Source organism: Balaenoptera musculus, chromosome 3 (genome assembly GCF_009873245.2).
Source record: "Balaenoptera musculus isolate JJ_BM4_2016_0621 chromosome 3, mBalMus1.pri.v3, whole genome shotgun sequence".
Taxonomy (NCBI): Eukaryota; Metazoa; Chordata; class Mammalia; order Artiodactyla; family Balaenopteridae; genus Balaenoptera; species Balaenoptera musculus.
In genome coordinates, this window is record NC_045787.1 from 153210086 (window position 1) to 153228861 (window position 18776).

General features: G+C 39.0%; 1 protein-coding gene across 4 annotated transcripts; it reads right to left on the reverse strand.

Annotated features, from left to right (window-relative positions):
• Positions 1 to 4191: 4191 nt before the first annotated feature.
• Positions 4192 to 16133, reverse strand: ZNF879 (zinc finger protein 879). Of its 4 annotated transcripts, none has more exons than XM_036849049.1 (5): positions 16006 to 16133; positions 14875 to 14941; positions 11915 to 12041; positions 11365 to 11460; positions 4192 to 7256 (listed from the first exon to the last, which is right to left on the reverse strand). In XM_036849049.1, exons 2-5 carry the CDS (start codon positions 14905 to 14907, stop codon positions 5809 to 5811), a joined length of 1704 nt encoding a protein of 567 aa, XP_036704944.1. In that variant the 5' UTR covers positions 14908 to 14941; positions 16006 to 16133; the 3' UTR covers positions 4192 to 5808. The 4 variants fall into 4 exon arrangements, with proteins under 4 accessions (XP_036704944.1, XP_036704945.1, XP_036704946.1 ...); XM_036849050.1 differs by having other exon boundaries at positions 16019 to 16101; XM_036849051.1 differs by having other exon boundaries at positions 15899 to 16009.
• Between the last annotated feature and the right edge of the window lie 2643 nt (positions 16134 to 18776).

Sequence of the window (18776 nt, forward strand, 5' to 3'; positions counted from 1 at the left end):
CGACAATTTCAGCCTCAAAATAAATAATGATATTAGCAGATTACAGGTCCATTGAATAAAATAAGAAACTGTGCTTCCAGAGTCATAGAAACAAATAGAAGATAAAACTCTTCCCTAAAGTAGAAAGCCAATTAATAAGTGTAGAAGGAATGATGGAATCAGAAAATTTCCATTTGGAAACCATTATAATAACAATTGATTACAGCAAGTGCCATCAATAGATGCTAAAACTAGTGAAGGGGAGTCTGACCAGTAAAAATATATATGCATACACTCTAGGATTTCCTCTCAAGATACTAAAGATTACGATGAGAAAAACGGTAACTTTACAGTGGGAAATTAGGCAGATACCACCTTAACCAACAGAGCAATGTTAAATTTCCCAGGAATAGGTTAACTCAACATCACAAGACTCCTAATGTGATAATATAATGTACTGAGACGAATACAATATTACTTTGGTGACTTTCTTACCAAAAAGCAAAATCTAATCATGAGGAAACATTTGACAAATTCAATGGAGCGACAGCTGAGAAATAAAATGATCTATTCATTTCACAGATTTCTTCATGAGAAAACATCTGTTTGATAATGCAACCCAAAGCGCTTGAAAAAATGAATGAATATTTTAAATAATTTAATCACTTTGAACACTGTAAATATATCAGGCATGTCAATTATCACAAAAATTAAAGTATATTTTGCTTTTTCAGGCTGCTTTGAAAATGTTCTATTAAGAAGCTATGAAAATGGACATTTTTCTTTTCTGCCTAGATTCTGAACAAGTCTCTGAGAGTAAGAGAAATTAGGCAAAGAAAAACCTATCGACAGCTTAATGATGATTGTTACTCCTTTGCCTTGTTCTCTTATGATGCACATGTTTTGGTTTACTACATTTCCTTACTTGTGATAGGAACCAATATTCTCTTCCTCTGGTGATCTAGGGAGATGAATGAGAAGGGGAAGGTGCAGACAGGAGGGAGATGTTGATGGTTCTGTTAATGAGACACATTTAAATTTAACAGTGGCCTGAAGAATGTTAATCACTTTGGGATAGCCCTTGGTACAACATCTGAGGTCATTACATCTTAAACTTTATCCTAAACTTTATCCTTAAACTATTTGTTCCTTAAACTTTATCTTAAACTACATGTTCACTTTATCCAGGGTGATCAGGCATGAAGATGTCTGCTTTATTCTCTCTCAAATCACCCAGTACAGTGTTGGACCAAAAATTTATACTTAATTTTTACGAACATACACACTGGCCATCATTCTAGCTGGCCTGGGCAGCCTCTTCTTGACAAGGGAGCCTCTTTCAGGCATCAAGCAAGCTGAGGAACTCTCTGCTCCTTCCCAAGTCATTTCCTTGCCTCACACCCTGAGGTAATTACCATCCAGAATTTTGTGTTTATGTGGTAGCTAGTCACGAAATATGGTCACCCAATGAACTATGCCCCCTGGTATTAATGCCCTTCTATAATCTTCTCCCCTTGAATCTGGGCCAAATCTGTGAATCATTTTTGATCAATAATATTCAGCAGAATTAATGTTGTGACTTCCAAAACTGAGTTATAATATTTGCCACTTCTACCTAGGTCTCTCAGAATGCTTGCTCTAGGGACACTCCCTCTCAGAAACAAGCCACCTTTCTGTGAGAAGCCCAAGCCACACAGAAGCCCAACCATGCTCCCACCTGGCAGTCATCAACAACGGCCCGCCACCTTGGGTATCAAGCCCAGTTGTGCCTTTAGCCCCAGCTGCCACTTGAACGCAAACACATTAGACACTCTAAGTAAGAATTGCCCAGCTGAGCCCAAACGTGGAACCAAGACAGATATTAATAACTTGTTTTTTAAGCCAGTAAATTTTGGGGAGAGTTGTTACACAGTAGTGGATAATGTGGACCATGAACAACGAAATGGAGTTACTTATGTCAAAGGGATCTAAAATGGAGCCAGGAGGCCATTAAGGAAGTAGAACTTACACACATCCACCCCCAGATGCAATATAAACTTTTGACACAGCCATCCTGAGACCATCTGGAACTTTTTTTTTTAATGGAACTTGTTTTCTTTTCTCCCTAGAGACCACAGCTTAGCAACCAATCTGCTGTTCCCAAGTGACTGAATGCCACCAATCGTAGTTCTGTAAAAATAACGTGTATATAATGCTACTGGGATGTTTTTGTCTGTTGCTTTTATAAACCCTAGCCATTTTTTATTTCCCTCGGAACATATTTGAGTTGCTGCTAGAATCTGTGCCTCTCGAGTTGCAATTCTTAGGACCTCAAACAAACTCTTTTTTCTTATTTGCAGTCTTCTGCATTGGGGGTTGACAATAACTAAAATACCATCTCATCCAATCACTTGCTGTTTTTTATGATCTTCACCACATGTACATATCACTTAGTATAAACTTAATTTTGCAAAAAATGATATACCACATGGTAGTTTCCTATGACTTTAGAATTCAGCATGTTTTACAATTCATCAAAGTTTTGTATATAGCTTTGGTTCATCAATTTTCATTGCTGTTTACTGTGTTAATACTCTAAAATGTATCCATTCTCCTACTAATGGACATTCAGACTACTTCCAAATATTTGCTATTATGATCAGTATAAATGTCTTTACACATAATTCTTGGTGCTCATCTGCAAACATTTATCTAGCATGTATAGGTGCCTGTGTATTACAACAAGCAGGTGTTCAACTTTGCAAGATGTCATGACCTGTATCAATCTATACTCCCACTAGTAAGAGTATGAATGACAGTTATTCCACATACATTCCAAAACTCAGTATTGTCATACATCTTATATTTGCTCATGTGTACTTTAAGATCATGCCTGTGGTCCTAATTTACATTTTTAAACTAATGAAGTTAAGCATCTTTTCATGTTTTTGGAAATTTGTATTTCCTCTTCTGTGAAATATGTAGTCATGTATTCAGATCACTTTTTTCTATTAAGTTTTTCTTTTTAATTGATCCATACAAATTATTCAAAATTTCCAGAAAACATATTGGGCATGCTGTGGAAAGATTTCCTTCTGTTTTGTGTCTGATTTTTCCTTTTTGGTATATTTTGATAAGCATAAGTTCCTTATTTCAATGTGAGCAAATAATATAAACATTTTATATAGCTTATTTGTATCCTATTTAAAAAATTCTTCCCTATCTTGTGGTCATAGTTATTCCTTACATATTTTTCCAAAATCATATAACTCTTGATATGGTGAGGGTAGGCATCCATTTTTTTTTTTCTATGTGCATGAACCATTTCTGCTTCTTAGAACCATTATTGGGTAGTTCATTCTTTCCCCATACTCGTCATGTCATGAATACTTCTAACCTTTTATCATTTTTTTCAGCAGGTTTTTTGGTAAATAGCTTTTTATCCGGTTAGAAAGTTCCTTTCTACTGCTGCTTGGCTAAAAGTTTTTATCATGAGTAGGTACTGAGAATTTTGGGTTTTTTCCTACATGTATTGAGATGAACATATGGACTTCTGTTAATATTAAGGTAGTGCACAGCATCTGTAAGTTTCCTAATGTTAAAATAACCCATGCATTCCCATGAAAAATCTGTATTTATCATGTGTTAACTATGTTTAGGTACTTTGGTTTACATTTGCTAACGCTTTGTTTAGGATTTTTACATTTCTGCTGATAGATGATATTGGCCTGCAATTTTTCTGTCTTGTATTTTCCTTGTCTGATTTTGGTGCTGGGTTATATTAGAATCATCATGCTTATAGATTATCTCCTCTGAAAGATCCTGCAAAAGACTTAATCTGTTACAGTCAAGTTTGATAGACCTCGCCTTAAAAATAACTAGGCTTAATATTTTGTGTGATTTTATTTAGATTTAATTTTTTGATGATTTTAGGACTATTGATACTTAGGGAATGCTGTGGTCTGAATGTTTGTGTCCCCTCAAAATTTATGTTGAAATTCAACCCCAAAGGTGATGATGGTATTAGGAATTGGGTCATTGGGTGATGATGATCATGAGGGTACCTCCCTCATGAATAGATCAATGACCTTATAAAAAAGGCCCCTGACAGCTCCCTCACCATGTGAGCACACAGTGAGAAGTCACCAGAAATGAACCAGGAAGAGGGTTAACGACAATACAGCCATGCTGGTGCCTTGATCTTGGACTTCCCAGCCATAATCACAAGAAATAAATTTCTGTTGTTTATAAGCTACCCAGTCTCTGGTATTTTGGTATAGCACTCCAAACTAAGATAGGGAAGTTATGTGTTTCCTAGGAATTTTCCTTAGGTAATTAGAGAATTTAAAAGAATGGTTGTTGGGAAAGAGACATTGCGGGTAGAGTACTAAATGACCCAGAAGAGTTTGTTCCTCACAAGTCTGAAACAGTGAGACTGATCAGTCCCAGGAGGCAAAGCTGAATTCACCGATTTTTGCTTTGCTTAATCTCCACTCCAAATAATAACATTTTGGAATTTTTGTTTTGTTTTGTTTTAGCACCTTGGCAAATAGAAAAAACTAACAGTTTTTAAAATGAAATGAGTATTCCTGTCCTTAACTGCTTGTCTACTCCTGATAAAATTGGCAACACTGGATGTTAACCTCTGAACTTCTGTGAAGCTCAACAATTTTAGTATGACTTGTTTTTAGCTTGCTCAAATTATTGTTCACATTTTAGAAATGCTTTACTGGGATAAATAACTTGTTAAGGGACATAGCCCATTTTTTGGAGGAAAAAGCATCTGAACTTAGAGCCTGAATTTTTGTCTAGTGGCCCTGAGACTGTGGGAGGGAGAGAGGATCATCTGATGGAGGTGAAGGTAGAATGTAAGAGTGAAAGTTATCCTGTTCACTTGACCTCCTAGGAGGACAACCCAAGTTCCATGTTGTTCCTGGGCCTTACTCGTGGCTGGTAACCAGAGTACTCAAGGAAGCAGGCACAACCTGGGGGCCAAGAGTCATACTCCCTATGGCTACATTGCAAGATGATTTTTAACAACATTTATCAGTAAATTAACTTGCAAAAGCAGTAGTTATCTAAACAACCTCTAATTCTCAACTTAATACAGCAAAGGTAATCACCTTATGAGAAAAACAAGTGAAATACCATGCCTTGTGTGATTTGAAATCATGTGACTTTAGATCTGATTCAGAGTTTGGAATAGTTGGGGAGAAAACTCACAGGACTTGCACCTGTGGTTTACAGAGTGATTCTATTTTCAGGTGAATGGCTTAGGAAGCAGGGGAGAAATAACTCAAAAGTTTTAACCACCACCAAGTACAGAAGTTGCTTTTAAACTCTTACAAAAACAAATTTTAGTGACAGTGAGGTAGCTCCAGGTCACCTGCTTACATTTCCTTTCCAACACATTCTTCTTAGTACAACTGGCTTGAGTAACACTCAATTACAGTTTCAAAAAAAATAGAATCCTAGATTAATCTGAAGTTTGGATTTTATGGCTGCACTTTTCCATAAATCAACATGCTTCCCAGTGATGCCTGTGAAAGCTGGTGGCTGTTTTCATACATCACTAGAAAGAAAATAAAATACTAACCCTTTGATCTGACAAATTTTCTATTTTATAGTCAGTAATAACTTAAGAATATATGAAAAAAACTTCTTATAGAAGCTTTCCTAATATTCCTAAGGTTATCTTGCATCATAAAGTCTCTGATGTTTGATGAGGTCTAAATTCTGAAGTTTAATGCACAATTAACTAATCTTCATGATTTTCTCCCCAAGATGAATTCTTTGATATTTCATGTGGAATTAACTTCAGTTGGAAGGTTTTTCCCCCATGCATTTAACTTATAGTTTTTCTCCAGTATGAGTCCTCTGATGATTTGTAAGGGATGAGCTCTGACTGAAAGCTTTCCCACATTCTTTACATTTATAAGGCTTTTCTCCTGTATGAATTCTCATATGTGTCATAAGGGATGAACTCTGTCTAAAGGCTTTCCCACATACTTTACAGTTATATGGTTTCTCTCCAGTATGAATTCTCTGGTGCTGAATGAGAGCTGAGCTTTGGTTGAAGGCTTTTTCACAGTCATTACATTTATAAGGTTTCTCTCCAGTATGAATTTTTCGATGAGTATTAACTGCTGAGTGGGAACTGAAGGCTTTTCCACATTCCTTACAGTTATATGGTTTCTCTCCAGTATGGATTCTGTTGTGTATATTAAGCCGTGAAATCCAGGAGAAAGCTTTCCCACATTCATTACATTTGTAAGGTTTTTCTCCAGTATGAATTCTTTGATGTTGTATAAGAGCTGAGCTTTGGCTGAAGGCTTTCCCACATTCTTTACAGGCGTAAGGTTTCTCACCAGTGTGAATTCTCTGATGTATAATAAGAGCTGAGTGGTAACTAAATACTTTTCCACACTCATTACAATTAAAGGGTTTCTCTCCAGTATGAATTCTATGGTGTCTACTTAGCCGCGATATTGAAGTAAAGGCTTTCCCACACTGACTACATTCATACGGTTTCTCTCCAGTATGAATTCTATGATGCTGAATAAGAGATGAGCACTGGCTAAAGGCTCTCCCACATTCATTACACTTATAGGGCTTTTCTCCAGTATGAATTCGCTGGTGATTATTAAGGGATGAACTACCTTTAAATGTTTTTCCACATTCATTACATTTATAGGGTCTCTCTCCAGTATGCATTCTCTGATGTCCAATGAGAGATGTAGTGAAACTGAAGGCTTTTCCACATTCACTACATATATAAGGCTTCTCTCCAGTATGAACTCTCAGGTGCTGAGTTAGAGATGAGCTTTGGCTAAAAGCTTTCCTACATTCCTTACATTTATAGAGCTTCTCTCCAGTATGGATTCTCTGATGTTTACTCAGAGAAGAACTGTGGAGGAAGATTTTCCCGCAGATACTACACTTGTAACACTTACGCACTGTGTTGATTCCCAGCTGTTTAAATAGAACTGAATACTGCTGTGAACAGGGTTTCCTTCCTCTGGAAACAATTCTGGGTTTTCTAATAAGTGATAATTTTAGATCAAAATTTTTCCCAAGGTCAATACCTGTAAAGTTCTTCTCCTTCATACAGGTTTTCTTGATGGTAACTAAGACTTCCCTCAAAGGTCTGTTCTTTTTGCCTTGTTGATTCTCTAGTTTTTCCTCATTTATGTAGATTTCTCCCAACTTGAAGTCAAAAGGACCATCACCTATGAGTTGATTCATTACTTCCTGATTTTCTTCTTCAGAAACTGTGGTTTCAAACAAGCTCTCCCATCCTAAAATAAATGAAACATGTAAGTCTCTTGTGCACTGAGAATAAAGAAAAATGACATCAACATATACAAGGATGGCTAACAAATGTATCCTGGGAGTCCTTAGAAAAGGATGAAAAAAGAAGAGCAAGAGAAAGAAGCAGGATGGAAGATGTGCCTGGGTGGGAAAGGGTCTTAAGAAACCTATGTGTGGGCAGGCTAAGGAACTGAGAGGGCAGCTCTTCCAGTAGAGACAGGCCTGATCTAGTAACAAAGCAGAGGTCAGCACGGTATACAGCATTTCTGTGTACAGCAGGTTGTACTGTTATTCAGCTTCATCTCCCAGGTCAGCCACCAGTGTACTCAAGCCAAATCCAAGAGAAAACTGCAGAGGGGCTACAAACAAAAAGTGGAAGAAGCACTGCCCTTAAAAGGCTCTTTGAAACACCAGACCTCAGCTACTGAACTTCTGGGACTCATTTGAGTGCTGTGCATAATGTTGTAATGAACTTCACTGACTCAATCAGACAGTATCTACTGAGTATCCACTATGTATTACCATGCAAAGGTCAAGACTCAGGGTTAACGGGGAACATGCCAGATAACAGTCCAATTTTCAGAAGGTTTACATTCTAGTAGCCAACACTGACAATAACCAAGTAACCAAATAAAGTATTGGGAGTAATGAGAACTGTAAGAAAATAAACAAAAACAAGGCAATGTGTAGTATGAGTGAACAACCTGATATTTTAAACTGGGTGATGAGGAAATAAAATTAAGCATGAGATCTAAATAACACACAAGAGCTGGCCATGAAAAAATGTGGGTATAAAGATGATTCCACCCAGAAAGAAGAGCCATTACAAAGGCACTAAGGCAGGAGTAAGCTTCGTGTGTTTGCAGATAAAGAACCAGTGTGGCCTAGGCAAGAAGGAACTGGGGGAGAGTGCTACAAGGGGAGGAAATGAGGTGGGCAGGGGCCACATCATGTGGCATCTTGTAAGATATAGGAATGTGTTTGGAATTTCTTCTAAGGATCACTGGGGGATGGTTGTGTGACAAATGGGCTGTAATTGGGGGCAGAGGAAAACAGAACAAAGGCAGGTATAGAGCAGCCAATTAGGAGGCTGCCGCAGTCTTCCTGGAGGAAGGTGATGGCAGTCTGCACTGGCACGGTCGTAGAATCAGGCACACTGGCATATTTTAAAGGCAGAGATGACAGGTATGTTCACCTATGAATAGGGGGTACAGAATAAGTGAGAAGACTCAAGAATGAGGACACCTAGCTTTTGGCTTGGGGAACCCAATGGAGATGGGTGCCATATAGGAAATACTGGGAGAAGACTACATTTTTGAAAATGATTTTCTGTCTACCTTTTTGATCACTTAGGATACAGTGCAAGAAATGGGATCACTGATTCAAAAGAAATGAATGTACCTTATGGAAGAGCTTTCATTTTCTTAACTAAAAAGGAAATATATAATCATTGTAAGAAAAATTAAGAAAATACAGAAAACTAAAAATGAAAATACAGTTCACCCATAAACACATCATACAAAATAATCACTGCTATATGTGGAATTCAGCTCACCAAAATTTTTCTGTATATAAAGAAAACATTTTTACTTAAAAAATTAGTGGTTAAAACATCCCCCTCCCCCACTTCACTTAAAAAAAAAATCATGAACTCTCTCCATGTCCATAAATGTAGGCTGACATCATCATTTTGATGGCTGCATAATATTCCAGTACATGAATATATCATATTTAATAAATCCCCTCTGGAGTCATTTAGCTTTAGTTACTCCTAGTAATGCCTCATGTTATAACAAACATTCTTTTACACTATCTTTGCAACTTTGCACAATTATGTAATTATTTTCTTAAGATAAATTTCTAAGCCTGGGATTGATTTTAATAAAGCCAGAAAGACTTCCAATCAAAATCCCACTAAAGATACTGCTTATTGCTCAGAACAGTAGCAAAACACTGGATGTGTATTTCTTAACCTTTGGTAATATTCCCTATTAAAGAGAAAAATGGTATCTCATTGCTTTAGTTTGAATTTCACTGATGTATAATAAAGTTGAGTAGTTTTTCAATAAATCTTTTTAATCATAATGCTCATGCCTTTGTGCTATAATTATTCAGACCTTCTCCACCTTATATTTACTTTTGTATTCCATAGCCATGACAGCAATATTAATAGGGAAAAATGGGAAACTAAAATTTCCAAAAGGAAGATCGTTTAATAAAATATGGCTTAACAATACACTAGAGTTCTTTCAATGAAGTAGACCTCTATTCAATGATGGCTAAATAACTGAATGACATTCATAATTAAAAACAGACTCAAGAACAATATGTATAATCAATCTGTTTCTCTGCGTGCTTGTGTCTTTCTCTCTCATGTACAAACACACTCAAACAAATATTCACAGTTTGAAAAGATAAATAGTAAAATATTAACAATGGCTCAGCACAGTTGGTAAAATGTCAAGTGAATCTCCTTTTTTTGCTCCTCTGTCTTTTTTTTACAATACCATGAACACCTTAAACAAATTTAAAATAATTAATTTTTTTTAATGCTTAAGAACACAGTCAATTTGAAACTAATGATTCCTTTGCCAACTAGAAAGCTCACAGCCAAATTTGAAACTCATCCTTGGCTACCATCCTGGTTCTTACAACAGATACATTTATTTTCTACAGTTCTGATTGAATTTTTATTTTATTATATTGTTATTCTTATAGTCAGGCTTCTCCAATTGTCCATGGAATATGGCAGAATATATTTTAGTATGTGGTAGAAAAAAGATCCCTGAACTGAAAAAAGACTTGGGTCTTCAAAGCAAAGGGCCCCGTGAATGCCGAATAATATTAAGAACAAAAACAAAAAAGCCAAACCTCCTTGATATAACTTAATGAAACTTCTGAATTCCAAAGACAAAGAGAATATCTTATAATATTCTAGACAGAAGACAAAAAAGGGGGAAAAGGTTTTCTATACAGGAAATAGAGGGGAAAAAAACTCCAGAGGACTTTTAATCAACAATACTCAGTGCCCCAACACAGTGGAGCAAAGTCTGAACAATTCTTGGGAATAAAAACTGATGCTAGAATTCTAGATCCCAAACATAATTCCCACAGGAGAGGTAAAAGAATTGGTATTAGACATGCACAAATACAGCACACATGAACCTTTCTGAAAACATTACTCAGTAAATATTCTAGTCAAACCAAAGCAAAAAATCTGAAGACAGAGTTCATGAATAGAAACACAAGACTGAACTGACATAGAAAGGCTATCTCTTGCTATCAAGAGAAATAAATTCTGGACAAGCAGCAAAACTCAAAAAGCAAGCCATCCTCTGGTGTCAGAAACAAAGACAAAATTCAAAGTAGAACAGAAAGCAAGAGCTTATGATTCAGCAACCCACAGGGATTTTAGAGACTGAGAGATATGTCTTAGCAGCCAGGGTCTGGAACATAATAAGTTTAAAATTTTTCACACAAAAGAATTAGGAAAAAGGCATGTTGAACATCTGCAAACCTTCTGCCCGAATTCAGTAATTGTTACCATTTTGCTAACCTTGCTTTCTCTCTCTTGCATAGTACATAAATATACATGCATCTTTTTGTTTTGTTTTGTTTTTTCTTTTTTTGTATTTTTTTTAGCTGAAACGTGTAAAAAGTTGCAGATAAGTCAAAGTAAAAACCCAAGATGGGACAATGAGGAATGCATTGCAGTGATAAAAGGTTTGTTCAGACCATAAAAAGAAAATAATTTAAGAAAATAATCAATCCAGTAAAAGCAAGAAAAAAGGGGGAAGATATGAATCACAAACCTTTACACATTACATACTGCATTACATATTCTGCATTCAAATTACAAAGGACATATGACAAAAGTGCAACCCATATTGGAAGAATTCAACTCTCCCTCTGAACCTGCTATACCAAGTACTCAAAAAGGTCAAGTAAGGATATGCCCTTCCCAGCATTTCTCACCTGGCCTGGCACATCAAGGAGGGCCTTGGTCAATATCTCCTGAGTGCAGCCTCCTCACTGATCAGCAAAGCCCAAGCAGTCAGAAAATGCTATACCCATTTCCCAATTACTGTCACTCACCTAGACATGTGCTTTGAGAAACTCCATTTTCCACCATCCAGGGGTCTTCCCCTTGCTCTAACTGGAGGATAACTTTTGGTTTGGAAAACAGAATCCCTGTTCATGAGCAAGAAAGAGAATGAATCCATGGTGCAGACATGAGTGGCCAGTCTGACACTCAGATCCAGCCCCAGAGTCTGGGGCAGAGGGACAGTTGAGAGGAAAGAGATTTGTTCTGAGAAGGGCTTAAAATTGGGCTCCCAGAGGATGGCCAGGAGGTGGTCTCAGGAAGAAAGTTAGGGCTCTGGCTGTGCACTCCTCTAAGCTGGAACCTCCTGTGAGGCCCAGAGGGACAGAGTTCAGGGGGCAGAAGACAGGAAAAGCACAGAGAGGATGCCCATCACCAACTCTACCAAGCCGAGACTTGTCCTGGCGGCCAAGGGTAATAGCAACCGCTACTTTCTGAGTCCACCTGTGGGCTGAACCTGGCCATGCCCTCCAAATGTCCTCCTTGGAGAGGGCACCAAGGTGCTCCCCCAGCAGATTCTACATCACAAGGAGAGGTCCTTACCCAGCGAGAACAGAGTGCTGTAGTTCTCCAGCATCACCTCCTGGTACAAGGTTCTCTGCGCAGAGTCCAGATGCAACCACTCATCCCGGCTGAAGAACACAGCCACATCCCTGAATGTCACAGACTCCTGGAACAGAAACCCATTCTTGCTCACCCAGGACCATGCCCTCTGTGGGATGACTGGGCAGCAACACTGTCACCACTCTAGGCGCTGAGCATCTCAGGCTGAATGCTTCCTGACCACCCCTCAATTACTGATCACATATATATTTGTCACCTGCCTACTGTCAGTGATGCACTGTGTTCCCAGAAAAATGAAACACAGCAGCCAAACAAGGTAAAGCACTTGAAATAATTAAATAAAATCAGAATGACGGAAACACTGAACTCTAGACATGGACGTGTACAATCACCTAGACCAAACTCATTTTACAGGTGAGACATGAGAACTGGGTTTTAGAAGGTTTTAGAGCCTCCAGTACACTCAGTCAAGGAGGAATAGGTGTGCTTGGATTCTGTCGTCACCGTGGGCCATCTGTGTCCCGGGCAAGAGGACACTGACAGTCACAGTAAGGGAGGCTCGGAGAATGCCCCAGGCGTGGCTTTCCCAGGAGCGGGCCCAGCGTGGTGGGCTGCACAATCTTTGAAGAGCCAGGTGAGAAGGCTGCAGTTGGGACTCTCTCTCCCCACCCCAGAAGTCTTTGTTCTACCTCTCTCTGATACCAAGCAGGACCCTGTGGGGCCCTCCTGTATACAAAGAGCCTTTCCATGTCCCCCATTTCTTGTTTGTAGGAAAAGGGCTTCAGCTTCCTAGACCTTCCTGAACACCAAAGAGCATATTCAAACAGTTGCTAATCAGGGAGGTGAGGGATGCAAAAACAAAGGAACAGACAAACAAAGGAAACTGTTTCTGTTGTCAAGAAACAACAGTGCAGCCAAAAAGCAGGGTCCTGGTTCCTGCTCAAGGGACATACATAACAATATATCTTTGAGTTCTTCTGCAGGAACTAAGGCCCCCATCCACGTAGAAAATGTTACTTAAGGCTGAGCGCAAGAGTCCTGGAACACTGCCCTGTTACCTCACCACCAACCAATCAGAAGAAAGTCACACACTCTGCAGCCCTCACCCCAAATTTTCCCTAAAAAAACTTATCCCTGAAAACAGTCAGGGAGTTCAAGTTTTTTTTAACACAAGCCATCCGTTCTCCGTGCTTGGCCCTGCAATAAACCTTTTCCACTCCAAACTCTGACGTTTTGGTTAGTTATGCCTCACTGTGCATCAAGGACACGAACTTGCCTTCAGTAACATCTCCCACTTCACTGCATCACAAGTCACCTCTTTTAAAGTAGTGGCCCCTTTCTTTTATTATTAAGAATCTTTTTTTTTAAAGCAAATTAGGAATAAGCAAAAGAAAAAGGAATGTTAATCTAACTTTCTACCACCAGAAACAAGGTTTATTAACTTCTTGCTGTATGTCCTTTCAGACTTTTACATGATAATATGGCTCTAAATTTAAACAAAAATAAAATGTTACACAGGTAACTTTATCCAGCAACATTTTTTATTTGCTGCCCAGCATCTCACTGTATAGATTACTTATAGATTATTAGATGGTTTACTTAACTAATCTACTGGTGGGCATTTAGGTAACTAATCTACTGGTGGGCATTTAGGTTGTTTCCATTTTTGTAACCCTAAATATTTTGGATTGAGCATCCCTGCACATCACAAAAAAGCGTGCAAAGCCTATTTCCTTAGGACACATTTCTAGAGGCAGAAATACTTCCACACTTTCTCTTTATCCCCAAAACCCAGAAAGGAGATCACAAGGCCAGGGATGTTCTCTGACTGATAAGGGCAAAAACAAATTAAAACTAAGAGGCTGCTGGAAATAAGTGAGAAGACTCCCACCGCAATCTCCATTTTCTTTCTGAATTTCTTTCTTCGTCCTTACCAAATGTATGTAAATCTTTTTAATAGCTAAATAAACCATCTGTCAGTCTCACAACTCAGGACTGTTTCCTCAAGGACCTGGTAACCATTTCTTTGAATGCGCCAACATTCCCAATTCCTGGGAGGAAATGGGCCTAACTTGTCACCTGACAAATTTCCAAATTGCAAAATCGGGTTATAGCACTTAGCTATGCAAGAGTGAGTTTTCTGTCTTTGCACTCTCTTTAGTGGATTGCCTGTGATGCACATTACATTCTGGCTTAATGTTTATTCAATAATAAAAGTGTTTTCTTTCTCTTCTACCTTTGTGGAAAGGTTTCCTGGGTTGGGAAGACATTATGTTTTTAATTATAGTTCCCCAAGTGAAAGGGCAAAGAAGGGAAAAAATCACTGTGAACCAGATGCTTCCCACCTCAGGGAAGGCTCACTTCCCGAATCTGTCCCCGCAAACCACTGCCCAAATTGCGACTTCTTTTCCTTTCACCATCTGTACAAGCCTAATCCTGCTTGCATGTGCAAAATTGCACAATAGGAGGGAGTATCCCTGACCACACCTGCTGACTCAGAGATCTTCTTTCTAGGATCTTCTTAGAAACTCACCTGGACCCTTACCAGGTATTACTGGAGTAGACTGGTTCTCAATACCTTGAGGATAGAGACCTTCCTCTTCGATTTCCTAGCGTTATGGAAAGATCTGACTCCCCCATGTCTCTGCCCTCCCCAAGGCAAAACAGACCTGGATCCCACACAAAACTCTGGGTGTGGCACTGGCACGGGACCTGTGAGCCCATTCATTTCCTAGTCAACAAGCACCAACTGTTACGTAGAAAATTCACAATGAGACTGGCCCTGCAGCAAGGGAAACACCTTCTTTCTGAAGTTCCTCAACTACCAGGCCTTCTGGTCCCTCAATGGGCTTCATTACCTAGAAAAGCTCAACAATGGATGAAGCACGTTCCCCACCTCTGAACCCAGAAGGCAGTTCAAGAAAGAAGCCTTCACATACCAGAGCCTGGGCTGGCAGCAATCTTGTGGCCATGTCTCCCTCCTGCTGCTCCTCTTGGAGAAGGCACCTGAAACGGAGAAAGAAACTGTGAGATCTCTCCATCCTGCCTGCACTCCCGTCCTCATCACGGTTAGACTAGGTTAAGAAGTCTCCACACACTGAGCACCCTGCCGAAGGAAACCAGAAGGAACCTGGAAGCCCAGGCATTCCTGAGTGGGAGGGGCCCTGTGCTTGACCACCAAAACCAGGAGTGGGCAGTAAGAAGACTGCCAGTCACTGGGCCTGCTACCTTTCAGCCAGTGGTTTATGAATAAAGAAGAATCAAACTAAGGGCTTAGAACCATCTGATATGCATTAACAGTGTAAAGGGCAGTCACACCGGGCTCACAGAAATGTTAAATCATTGAGAAATGACATAAATATTCCACACACCTGCATTTAGGTACTTTGAGCTATAGTAATTATGATATAATAATTCTTCAAAAATCATTTTAAGAATTGGTGTCCTTTTCAGAAATAGTCAACCAAAAATTAGTTGTGTTTTTGGAAATTGTGTTTCCTTTCGAAGAGTTATCAAAGCGCCTTAAACGTAAAAGGAAACATTACCTTTCCACCTTCCCTACTCCCACACCCCCAAAAATACAAGACTAAGAAGAAATAGCTTCGTTGGCTAGAAATGAATTTAAAATTTAGAGAAAAGGGAAGTAACTTTGCAAGCGGACAAAATTACTCTAAACAAAAAAGGAAACAGTTATATCACTTCGGATTCACTCTAGGAGAACAATGTCAAAATATAAGGTTGGCAAAAACGGATAAACATAAAGTTTAAACTCTAGTGGGGAAAAAACCAACCAACGGAAAAAGCCGAAAACCGCCCCAGGGTTCACGAACCCTGAAACAAGGCACAGCTTGCTGCAATCTGTTTTCGAGGGCCGTTTCTCCAGGAGCCTTGCCCCAGGCATAGGCCCCGCTGTCTGGCGGTGAGACCTCCCCGGGCAACGCCCCCTCCTCGGGCCGCGTTCACCTGCCAAGGCCGCCTGGGCTGGCACGCCCAGAGCTGGGACTCGCGCCGCGGCTGGCCTTCTGTCCTGGCCCCGCCGTAGGAGGCGCACACCCCGGGCCCGCTCTCACCGGCAGTCTGTACGTGGGCTCGCCGGGACGGGGACTCGAAGCGGCGGCCCTCACTGCAGGCAAGGGGAACACCTAGCGCAGAGATATTTGTTGTCGCCGCCGCCGCCAAGCCGCCGGACAAAAATGCGCGTGCGCACAGGAGAACCGCAGCGCTTTTCCTTTCGAACTATACTTCCCAGACGTCTGCACTGTACGGCGCTCTACGGGGTCTGAGAAGGGCCAACGGCGGGAAGGTTAGAGAAAGCAGTCTTGCTAGAAGGCAGAGGAAGTTGAAGCCTCTGCTGTAACCACGTGTCCTCTCATGAACCCTTTTTATTCATAATTATGATGACAATGATAGTAAGAGGGAAAAGTGAATATGTAATAGAAAATGTGGAAGACTAGCCGTTTGCTGCTCCTTATTGGTTATTGAGAAAACTGTTAGAATCTATTTAACAAATTTTTGAATTAAAAAAAATTGTCGAAATTTTGTAGCCTATGATAAAAGATATATATTTTAACTGACACACTGGGTAAAAACAAAAACATAGACCTAGTATTGCCCTTTTCATGACACTCATTACTTCTTTTAAAAGGGTTCCTTTAAATTGTAAAGCTTGTCTTCCAGTATTGACTGTACTTCCCTTCTTTACAACTGCATCCTCATTGTCTGGCACTGTACATACCAAATAATATGTATTCAATAAGTGTTGAATGAATGCTTTTTTAAATATCCACCATTACGGTTTACAAAAACAGACCTAAAATCAAAGGGCACCTTAAGGTAGAAAATAAAGAGATGAATTAAGATATACCTGGAAAAACAATATGAAAAAGAAATCTGGGATCACAATGTTACAAAGACAAAGATATTTCAAAGTAAAAATAGTTAAGTTGGACAAAATGGGTTGTTATGTATTGATAAAAGATAACAATACACATTACTAACCATTAGGGAAATGCAAATCAAAACCACAATGAGTTATCACTTTACACCCATTAGGATAGCTGCTATCAAAACAAACAAAGACAAAAACAAAATAATACAGAAAACGTGTTGGTGAGGACTTGTTGAAATTGAATCCTTGTGAATTGCTGGTGACAATGTAAAATGGTGCAGCTGCTGTGGAAAATAGTATGGCGTGTCGACTTAAAAAAAATGCACAACGTTCAAGTTGTGAATCAAGTTTTATTTGGGGCGAAATGAGGACTATAGCCTGGGAGACAGCATTTCAGATAGCTCCGAGAAACTGCTCCAGAGAGGTAGTGGGGGAGGTCAGTATATTTGTGATTTTGGTGAAGGGGGAGTACATGCAATCAAGCACATATTTTTTTGCAGAAGGTTTCTGCTAGTCCGGAGGAGCAGTCATCACCATGAAGGTGCTTAGTGCTTTTCTAGATATGAGGAGATGCAAGAATTGGACTCATAAAATTGTCTCCTGAAAATATCTGACTATCTGAAGACCTGTTCTGCCAGTTTTTCCCAGAGCACAGAGTACCTCATTTCTGCTCTCCACCCTGAATTCCTTTCAGGGGGTGTTGAAAGTCAGCAGCTGCAGCAGCACATCTACCTTGTAGAGGTAGATGGCAAGTGCCAATGGCAAGTGCCAATTTGTAGTTGACAGGCGGTTCCTCAAAAAATTAAAAATAGAATTACCATATAATCCAGCAATTCCACTTCTAGGTATATTCCCCAAAGAATTGAAAGCAAGGACTCAAGCAGGTATTTGTACACTAATGTTCACGGCAACATTATTCACAATAGTCAGAAGGTAGAAACAACTGAAGCGTCAATGAATGGATGAATGGATAAACAAAATGTGGTCTATCCATACAATGAAGTATTATTCAGCCATAAAGTGAAGGAAAATCCAATACATGCTACAACATGGATGAATCTTGAAGACATGCAAAGTAAAATAAAAAGGACAAAAAGGACAAAAATTGTATGATTCCACCTATATGAGGTGTCTAGAAGAGTCAGATTCATAGAAGGAAAGTAGAATAGTGGTTACCAATGGTTGAAGGAAGAGGGAAATGAGGATTTATTGTTTAATGGGGACAGAGTTTCATTTTGGGATAATGAAAATTTTCTGGAGGTGACTAGTGGTGATGATTGCACAGCAATGTAAATATGCTTAATGCTATTAAGCTATAGACTTAAAAATGATTAAAATGGTAAATTTTATGTTATATGTATTTTACCACAATAAAATAATAATATAAAAAAAATAATAATTATGAACCATTATTGGCAAGACAGCATTGAGATTTACAAAGTAAAAACAAGGTGGCAGACTGAATACACATAATTACCTCCTTTTTTCCTCTTCATATTCTTTAAAATAACAAAAACACATGTATAATTTGAAAAGTAATAAAAACCATACAGCTCTAGAAAAATACCACCAGAACACCAGAAATTGATAATCTTGGAAGGCATGCAGCAGATATGTGCCCTGAGAGCCAAAGGCCATCTAACAGAGCCATATGTCTCCTTGCATGACCCTGCAATAAACCTTTTTCTGCTCCAAACTCCGACTTTTCCGTTTGTTTGGCACACAAACTTGTGTTGGGTAACGAAAGTATTTACACAGATTATAGTTCCTAGAATAGCTCTGATGGAATTAATTATGACTATAATTCATTACAAAATCAAAGAAAGTAAAATTTGTATGGATTACAAGAAAATGAAGTAAGTAAATTAATCAGTAAAACATCTGAGTCAAAATTAGTGTTGAGGCATATTGTGAGGGTAATTAATCATGAGATTAAAAACCAAAATGATTACA

Coding starts and splice junctions, on each gene's coding strand:
- ZNF879 (XM_036849049.1), bottom strand. CDS start 14,907: ATGGCCACAAGATTGCTGCCAGCCCAGGCTCTG. Junction 11,461..11,914: donor CAGCACTCTGTTCTCGCTGG/GTAAGGACCTCT, acceptor GCTCATGAACAG/GGATTCTGTTTTCCAAACCA. Junction 7,257..11,364: donor TTCTCAAAGCACATGTCTAG/GTGAGTGACAGT, acceptor CATTTATTTTAG/GATGGGAGAGCTTGTTTGAA.